General features: G+C 33.3%; 1 protein-coding gene across 2 annotated transcripts; it reads right to left on the bottom strand.

The window, feature by feature from the left end:
• Positions 1-1,332: 1,332 nt before the first annotated feature.
• Positions 1,333-6,808, bottom strand: LOC109061378 (F-box only protein 5-like). 2 transcript variants are annotated; one of them, XM_042737543.1, is made up of 6 exons: positions 6,395-6,808; positions 6,245-6,315; positions 3,348-4,008; positions 3,168-3,258; positions 2,007-2,183; positions 1,333-1,905 (listed from the first exon to the last, which is right to left on the bottom strand). In XM_042737543.1, exons 3-6 carry the CDS (start codon positions 3,980-3,982, stop codon positions 1,654-1,656), a joined length of 1,155 nt encoding a protein of 384 aa, XP_042593477.1. In that variant the 5' UTR covers positions 3,983-4,008; positions 6,245-6,315; positions 6,395-6,808; the 3' UTR covers positions 1,333-1,653. The 2 variants fall into 2 exon arrangements, with proteins under 2 accessions (XP_042593477.1, XP_018934037.1); XM_019078492.2 differs by lacking the exons at positions 6,245-6,315; positions 6,395-6,808 and adding an exon at positions 4,769-4,934 and having other exon boundaries at positions 1,336-1,905.
• Positions 6,809-10,493: the final 3,685 nt, after the last annotated feature.

Genomic DNA, 10,493 nt, shown 5'->3' with positions numbered 1-10,493 from the left:
CAACAACAACAACAAAACATAACTGGCTTAAAGTTGATCTTACAGAAATTAAACTACATGAATTGGACATGGAAGCCTGTAGATAGAAGAGCACAGGAGCAGCAGGGGGTCAACAGAAAAGCTCTCTGGTGCCATCTAGCCAAAAAACACAACAGCTTGAGAACAGCGTCTGGTCTCCATTTTGTGTCTTCCTCAGACCACACAAATAACATAAGCTGTGCTAGCTGTAAACAAACTCATTAGGACAAACCCAAGATCAGATCTGGTGTCTTTATGAGCTCATGAGAGAAAAATCTTGTTGTTGTTATGAAGAAATTCAGATGTGCCTGGACCACAATCATGTCCCAATGGCTATTAAACTACCACGGTGCAGTACCACACATGAAAAAATACTAGTCCTTTATAGTAAACACTGTAGTGTTTTTGAACCTTACTATAGTAAAGTGTATAATACTGTGTATATTATAGTATTTACAACACTTTTTAATGAATTCTACAGCATACTGTAGTATTAACTACAGTGAACTGATAAACTGTAATAAATACTGTAGTATGTTTTAGTATTGTAGTAGAATATAAAATATAATCTTAGTACAGTATTGGGTAAAGTGGTTTGTTTATATTAGTTGTTATATTACCACAGCAACTATAGAATTACCACAACAAATTAAAGTACTTTACTATAGTATGGTTCAAAAACACTACTATTCTACATTACTGTAAATTACTACAGTATTTTTTCACGTCATCTATATGAATTCAAAAGTTTGGGGTAAGAAATAAATGCTGCAAGGATGCATTAAACTGATCAAAAGTGACAGTAAAAACATTTGTCACAAAATAAAATATTTCTATTTATCAAAAAATAAATGTTTCCTCACAAATATTAATCAACACAATGGTTTTCAGCACTGATAAGAATAAAAAGTATTTCTTGAGCAACAAATCAGCATATCAGAATGATTTCTGAAGGATCATGTGACACTGAAGACTGGAGTAATGATGCTTTTTCAAAGAAATAAATTACATTTTAAAATATATATTTAAATAGAAAACACTAATTATAAAATATTTTACCATATTGCTGTTTTAACATCTTTTGAATAATATTGTATAACCTATCATATTATCTTAAATGTGCATCCCACAATGCAATGTGCTTAACTTGACAATCCAAAAAAAAAAAAAATAGTGTCTCTAAGACACTAGCTGGAGACCATTTGCTAAGTTTAGTCATGTGACAGTTCTGGTGAAATATATATGCCCTTCACTCAAACTATTATATTGCCATTCAATAAAGAAGCACACAGTTTAAAAAATATACAAAGGCTTTATTCAACCATTTAAATATGTACAATTTCTGTGATAAGACAGACAGGAATTGATCATTTCATCAATAAAACATTTACAATTTTATAAAATCTTATAAAACAACATTTACAATACTGAAAAGGCTGTTTAACCTCCTTGAGTCTCTTTTTTTGGTGTAGAAGAGGATTGTAGTTTTTCACTTTGTGCAGCGGCCTCAAATGTGGCCAAATTCACTTCACATTTAGGAAGACGATAAAACATTCATTTTTTTCTTTTTTAAAAAGTCTTTCAAAACGATTAAGAACCTAAAGGTAGTTGTTGTAACATTTTCCCGTCTGGTGCTCAGAGGCGACGGATGTTGCGTTTGCTTCGAGCCGAGCCGGCGAGGAGTGTTTTCTGTGAGGTGGAGAAGGTCCGGACCGTGCTGCGGCACGGCGCAGAGCTGTGGAACGCTGATTGGCACAGTGTGCAAAACTCAAAAGCACAGCCGGTGCGCGAGCACACAGCCTTCTTCATGGCTGCGTTGTACCGTGCTGCAAAGCCGCAGAGGATACACGATCGTAGAGATTCATCCTGTTTGAGCGACTGAGCCACCTAGAACACAACACCACCATTAAAATCAGCTGCCAACCACACGCAGCTATTACAAAAGCCAAGCGTGCATCAGTAAATACAGACACAATCCTCTCCTTTACCTCATGAAACTGCTGGAAGCGACTTGACCTGGATGTGTTTCGCGCTCCGCCCGTCTGGCACTGCGGCTTCTTAACGGCCTTGTGAACGGGTGTAGAGGCGACGGTCTGCATGCAGGAGAACACCACCCTGCTCAAGGTGAGGTCTCGTGATAATGAGCCCGCGGAGCGACCGGAGTCCTGGGAGCAAGAGACAAACGCTATTAGAACTAGAAAATCATCAAACAACAATTATAACTTTTGAACTACAAATAAGCACACTTTTCTACCAGGGTTTACCAAGAGAACACAACTCAACGTTCTTTAAATGTCTAGGAAGCACACACTCAGTTGCATTAGCAAAAAACACTTTACAAAGTATGAAAATATTTAAAACATATCATAAAAAAAAAAAAAAAAAAAAAACACTTTAGTCTTATTATTCAAAAACAAGCACAAATGTATGCCAATGAAGTACGAAAAGTCTGCTTTGTTCAAAGGAAAAAAAAAAGTTTCATATCTTGTTTCAAGCATAAACTCACTCGTTTCATTTTTCAAAAAACGAGACCTATTACGTTCATTTCTCCATCTCCAAATAATTTAAGGATGTTTAGAGATTTGAACTTTGAAGACAAAAATACTGAGGTTATTGATTTTTTTTGCAGCGTATGCAGCATTTAATTCATGACTTTAGGAATCCAAGACGTTTGGGTCAGATTTAGACCATTAAGGCCTACATTTGTGGACAGGTGAACTGATAATGACTCAAGACCCACAGAAACCCGGTCTACACAAAATTCCTCAATATTTCCATGATTAAAGAAATACACAAAATAAACAGAAAACCAAAAAATTCATTCACACAAAAAGACACAACATAAATACATACCAAAAAAAAAATACACACAATAAAGAAAGCCATACAGGATACTGTATTTTGTAGACTGTTTGTAATCAAAAAGTTTCAGGTTCACTTGTATTTTTATTTATTTTTTTTAACTGAAACTGGTTACAAACATTCTTCAAAATATCTTCTTTTGTGTCCTGCACAAGAACATCATATGGGTTTGGAATGACATGAGAGTGAGTAAATGTCAGAATTTCCTTTGTTTTGTGTGGAGCAACCCTTTAAAGTTTTAATGAAATTGCACACAGAAGAATTTGCCGTTCTATAGAGTCTCTTACCCTTAACGTTCTTTCCGCTACTCTGCAGCGCCGAAGGGCCACCTGATCTTCGCAAATGATTTTGCGCCATGTCCGGCTCACTTTTCTACAGCTGCAAAAGACCAAAAAACAGTCAGTCATTCCGATTCACATCAGAGTGAGATTCAGATCAAGAAATAATTAAACTAAACAGGACGTTACCTTATTAAGTCGCAATCTCCCAACAGGCCCAATATCCTGGCTAGGATATGCCTCATGTCTTTCCTCAACAGGCCGCAAAGGATGTCCACAGACGGCCGTCCCATCTTCCCACCGATCACATTATACAGCCCGTAGTTCTCAGCAACCTTATCGACGACGGTCCAGTCGTAACTTTTGCTCTTTTTAAAGCTTTCAGCCAGCTCTCTGCACACCTCCTCCTGAAAGTTCAACACGGGCAGACAGGGCGCAGAATGACACTCCACGGCCGAGGACTGAGAGGACACACGTTTCTCTTCACTCCTCTCCAGAGAGTCCGCGCCATCCACGTCCCCGTGATCCACCCGGCTGTTTTGGAGGGAAAGGTAGCCGCTGTCCTCGGTTAGGCCGCTGCTGCTGAGAATCACCTCATCGTCCGATGCCACGTCTAGAGAATGACGCTTATTCTGGTAGTTTTCTTTATTGTGGGGGCCTTTGCTTCTGGTCTCCACAGGGGTGGAGATGTTGGGTGCCACGGGGGAGCGGGGGGCTGTTTTCCGTGGCGAAACCCTGTGGCCCTTCACCTCTCCGAGGTCTGTTTCAGCTTTCTCCATGTGACATAAAACTGTTGAATCATCACTATAGCTTGGACACTTCATACTGAGGCCGATCCAGACACAGTAAACTAGAGACAATGAGAAATATGACATGTTAATGTTTGCACAAATTGTTGATCCAGGTCACATATACATACATACATATATATATATCAGTAGTAACATGAGAATTTTACATAAATCTACATAGGCCAGACTACTATTTATGATATGTACTAACAGTACATGAGGATATATCTTCCTGGAAATGCATTAAAATTGCTGGCCCTCTCGAGGTTTTACTTGTCTAATAACTTACATCAGTATAAAGAGTTACAAAACACACAAAATGCAAGTTGATCCATCCACTGTTTTAGGCTCAAAGCAACTAACATTAGCCGGACTCCTCGTTTTAAGCCTTAGAACTTCAGTATTAAAACACTCTGATAATGCATGTCAAAATACATACGTGTTATTCCCTAATATTCAATGTTTTTAAGTGTTGACCAGGTGATGTACTTGTTTTTATGTGATTTATTTGAGGTTTTTTATTTTGCGCGCCCAAGTACGTGCATTCCTGACGTGGCATAAGTTGATGCACACTACATAGCAGCTTAAAAATAACATTTAAAATCTGTTCTTGCATTAAAATTGCTCATTTAGTTTATTGGGATGCTTTCCGGAATATGTATATTTATATTATATTCAACACAAAGTGTTATATCTGAGACGATCAGATAGAGGGAAACGCGAACATGACCGGACATCTAATTTTTTTTTTTTTTTAAATCCTCTTTAAAAGCTCCTGAATTTAAATAAAAACACAACATTGAAACAGTATTCTCTTACCTCTAAGATATAAAAACACTTTTATGTATTCCTCATATGTGGTTAGAGACGTGTCCTGGTCGCTGTTGCAGTAGCCGCTCGAGCATTTAAGCGGTAACACAATGGTTTGTGAGTTTAGGGAAAAAGCGCCACTTGCGAATGCATTTGAAATTTGGCGACCAAAGCTTCTAGCCAATCAGAGCGCAGGAGAATACCTTTAAACGACCGGCAGCCAATGAAAGCGCTGGGCGGACGTCTCAAGCGACGTCACGATGCACATACAACCGCAACGTCATCGTGCATAAAGAGCGCCACCCAATGAAAGGCGCGCTTCGGAAAAAAAAGCGCCTTTTAAAAAAAAAAAAATGTCAATGAAGATGGACTTTAATAGTGTTCGCGCCTATACATATATATATATATGGGTCAAAGACAAAAAAGTGTTTAAGCATAAAAAAAAGTGTAATACTGCTTTAAGCTGTTGTAGTTTTTCCCCCCAAAAATGCAAAAAGTTGTCAATTAATTGACAATGCATTATTTTTTATTTATTTATAATACACCATTAAAAAATTAAATAAAAACAAATTTTAAATACACACATAAAAAAATCAAAACAAAAATATTACATTTGTAAAAAATATATTCTTTTATATATATATAATATTATGATAATGAAATTATTATTATTAAATATGATATTAATTATATCATAATTAATTGTATTTGAAATGTGTATACATGTAGGTGATCATTTGTAAAAAATATATTCTTTTTTATAATAAATAAATAATAATAAATAATAAATGTCTGTGTATATACATATATGTGTGTACACATACACACACAATAATAACATACCACAGTTATTAATATTACAAATATAATATTAAATGTTATTTTAATTGTATATATTCATTTCTAGTTCATGTACATTTACTTAATATTCTACTTGATAATTTATCATATATTATACTAATATATTAATAATAGAATTTAATGTATGTAATTGTATATATTAATATACATTCATATTAATAATTAATTAATAATCAACATCATAAAAATAAAAAAGGTATTATTATTAAATATTTGTTTTATATATATTATTTTATTATATATTATATTATTTTTTCATGCTAATTTACTTGATAATAATAATAATAATAAAATATAAAATAAATAATAATCAATATATTAATGATAAAATAATACTACATTCATAAATATATATATATATATATATATATATATATATATATATATATATATATATATATATATATATATATATATGATTCTTAAAACAGCTTCATTTACTTAAAAAAAATGATAATTGAAATAAAAATGTGACATGGATGTGTGAAATTCAGCCATAAATCTGTAAGTGTATACGTGTTATTGATTTTATTCCTTGGCATACCAGGTCTGTATGACAGTCAGCAAGGGTAATTTATTTAATAAAGCTGACTGAAATGTTAACGAGAGTCTTTCACACCTCACCTTTTTGAATGGCTGCCAGACAGGCTTCCTTCTCTGACTCTGCAAGCTCGTGTAACTCTGGGTCATATTATCTGAAATGAGATACAGATGCAAATGAAGTTCCACCCTAGAAAGCTTTTCACTTCCAGCATGCCTTTCCCACTTAACTACCTCTCAACAAGTCCAGCGTGTCCTGCAACTCCTCCTGATTCTCCTCTAATTCTCTGATGTTCTGGACCAGAGGCCCAAGCACAGACAGGTTAGTCCTTTTCACTTTCACATGCTCATCATGCAGTGTTTGGCTTTCAGCATGAGTTATACTGCATCTCCTTCTTCTTCAGATAGTCATGTAAAGACTGAAGATCTCCTCCACAGACAGTATCTTAGTGACCATCGCAGACTGGGATGTGTGAAAGGCTCTTAGAGTGTGTGGTGTTGTGCTGTTAACAGTGCTGTGAATGACTGGGCATCTGCACTGATCCTCTTGTGATTGACCTGAACAGTGTCACAGTCAGCAGTGAAAGACTCTTACTAAAGCAAACCACAACCATCCCCACTCAAGTGCTGTATTTAAAGTGAGCACTTGAAGGCAACTAAAAGCATTTACCAAATAAACGTGCTTCCAACCATAGTACATTTATTACTTCCTAGAGCTGACATCTATGAACCACAACAATCACATGTGCTGCAGAGACTGTACGCAGCTTCTTTTTCCGGATAAAATGTTTTTCAAAATAAAATAAGGCACAATCTAAATAAAAACCCAAAAACAAACTAAATAAACACTCAATAAAAATAACTATAAAAAATTCCTTAAAATTTCAAAAAAAATGTTAAATAATTTGAAAGTTCATCACGATCATCACGGAACACATAAACATATGTGTATCTATTTACTGTACTTCCAGATGACATTTCTTTGTTAAATTAAATTAAATTAAATTAAATTAAATTAAATTAAATTAAATTAAATTAAATTAAATTAAATTAAATATTTATTTCGGAAACATGCCAATAGAGTTTTAATAAAATATAAAATATTTTATTAATAATTATTTTTGTCATTTACAGTATAACGCTTTTAAAAGGCTATAAACAATAGATTTATTTCCTAAATCAAGATGATGTGATTATCTGAGTATTTCCTGTGTTATTATAAAATAAACATCATACATTTTATTTCATTTATGATATTTTTACATACATTTTTACGTATTTTATATAAACAATATATTAACGTAATATTTTACAATCTGACAGTCTCCTATTTGTAAAATAACATAGTCATAAAAAAGTATTTGTTTATAATGTAGAAATACTAGAATAAATTCCAAAAGGTGTAAAATCAAGTAGATTTACGTATTTATTTTAGAAAAAATCATGACGTTCATTTTTAAAATTTAATTTCTGTTCTTTTAAATAAATTAATTTTATATAAACAATATACTGATCGATTTTTTTAAAATCAAGGCCATCTAATATTTATAAAATGATGTAATTATTAACAATATTTCATAATAAAGAATTTATTAGACTAAATTCCCATTTAAAACAAAGCAAAAATACACATTATCCAGCGACACTATCACAGCAAAGCAATAGATGGCAGTATTGCTAAAGTATAGAAAGTATTAAAACGTTACCACTGGAAGATAATTAGTTACATGTTTTATTTTTGAAGCCAAACAATAAGAGCATGTGCAATGAAAATAAGAATGGCAAAAGTCTTTCTATTATGGAAGTGTTTATACTTTTCTCATGAGTGATTTGTTACACAATTGTGTTGATTTATGTTTTTTCAGTGTTTAGGACATTGGTGATGTTGCATAATAATCCAGACACTGCAGATTTCCATCTGGAGGAGCACACTCTCCAACTCTTCTGGCAACAAAGACTACTTTATTTATTTACTTATGAAAACATAATGTTGATTAGACCTCATAACCTGAGACCTAAACACAGATTACAGACTCACTCTTCCACAAATACAGGTTTACACATTCAACACACATTTGCCATTAATTGCAAAAAAAAAAAACTTTTTACATGTTATTTAAACATTTTTTTTACAAGAATGATATGAACTGATACTTTGTTCATTTTTGCAACTCAATAAATGGATCTAAAATAATTTATCAGTTGCTTGCATCTGAAGTGACTTAAGGAAGAACAACACAAAAAATTAATTATTCTTGCATTATTTAAAAAGTTTTGTGAACAATCTAATACAGAGCCCGCAGGTGGTTTAATTCTTGGCTTTAGAGGAGATTTGACATTCTGTGGCTCTGTGACCCACAGAGAGGGAGAAAGGTTTAATCCTCTGCAAAGTCATGCTGATTATTTAAGGAATTATGGATCTATATGTTCATCATGCTTCACATATCAAAGGCTTGGGAGTGAACAATATCACATCCGAATATATTGCAATACTTCGTTTTGTTGGCACATTACAAGACAAGTATTATAGAAATTCCAGGAGGAAGGAAACCCAATCTGTAAATGTAATTAAGAAATTATCTTTGTCTGCAAACTACTAACAGAACAGACTCACAGGATACAGCGGCTGGAAACCCTTGCCAGTGAAGTTTGCCATATGTCAAGATGATTACTGACGGACAATAAGTGCTTTATTACACAGATGGAATCCAGCTGCCATTGTCTTTGCCTGCATTGTTCTCTGATTAGTTCAGTTTCATAATTCCTTTGTGTACGTACATAACACCCATCCACAAACATCTGAGAACAAGCCCTGAGAACATAAAGGTTGTATTAAGATTTACAAGTGACCAGAGACACATTTTGGTTTTGTTTGAAAAAGTTTTAGAAAGCTGTAATTTATACAAAATGTATAAAAATGTGTTATTATGTTAGATAGGGCACCTCAAATATTTACTATAGTGTGTTATTTTTGTTAAGGAATTTTCATAATTATTATGCTTATTTATGCATGATGAACAGGCTTATATGGTTGAGCCATATTTACTCAAATAGCAAAGAAATTGTATGAGCTTATCTGAATTGAAAGGCTATTAGGAATTAGTATACATTTCTACATTATTATTATTATTATTTTACATTTTATACTGTTTGAACTGCAAAAAAGGTTTAAAAATGATTTCTCAGTCACAGCACCAAAACACATATTTATGTGCATTGAATAAAAAACATGTCTGTTTTAATAAATACACAATACATACTTAATATATATAATTCATATTTTGTAAATATATATTATTTTATATATTGATGATTACATTTGAAAATATATGAAAATAATAATTAATTTATATGAAAATAATAACGAGAATGTATAAAACATTTAATTTCAAACACTGGAAAACATTATGTATATTATAGCCTAGTATAAATTAAATAATTAATTTAAATGTAAATGTTTCCTTTTAAATAGTTTTAGTCATATATAATTGGCTGAAAGATAAAATATGAGCCGAAAATATATGAAAATTAAAAAAATGTGACTTTACTATAAAGTGTGATCAATTAAGCATCATACACAGGCTTAACAGATCATATATTGTATATTGTTGAAAAGGTCTCGACTAGCTAGCAGCATAAAACCAGCATACTTGTTTCAGGTAGATTCCAAACAATACCAAGTACATGTAAATAGCATACACATGTGGCTTTTGGGCCACAATTTGGTTTGTACCTTCAACAAACATGTGTGAACTAAAGTGAATCACATATATTTATATAGAGCAAGTGATTCAAACGGGCTCAAACACAACATATCACAATGCATAGTTCTTGAGAAAACGCATACAGAGTGACTTTAAATGCTGCTTTGCTAAAGATAAAGTACATCCGGGATACGACGTCGGGAAGTTCAACCAATAGGAATCCGAGGTATGATGGGGGGGGGGGGGGGGGGGGGGGGGGGGGTTAGTGAGCAGAGACGATGGCCAATCATGGAATGCATGGAGTGCTTTCGGATTGGATTGATCGCTCAGATTGACAGCTCTAGCACTTACCATTCGCTATAGAATAGCACTTTTTTTTTCACATTTACACATGCAGATATTTCGAATATTCATTAGTGTATTATTTTTTTTTTTATGCAGGATTTTTTTTTTTTTTGCTTTCCCACAAAAACAATTTTGAATTTTTGAATCTGCAGTCCATACATAGCCTCAGCAATGACACACAGTTTTGTTAGAGATTGTGTGATTTGTTACATTTGTCTCTTTAAGGACCCAAAAAAAGTGTCACTTGTAATGACGTGGCTCTGACGATTTTTATCCCGAAAGGA

This window comes from Cyprinus carpio, chromosome B13 (genome assembly GCF_018340385.1).
Source record: "Cyprinus carpio isolate SPL01 chromosome B13, ASM1834038v1, whole genome shotgun sequence".
NCBI lineage: Eukaryota > Metazoa > Chordata > Actinopteri > Cypriniformes > Cyprinidae > Cyprinus > Cyprinus carpio.
The sequence above is the reverse complement of the archived record's forward strand: the minus strand, read 5'-3'. Positions and strand labels throughout refer to the sequence as shown.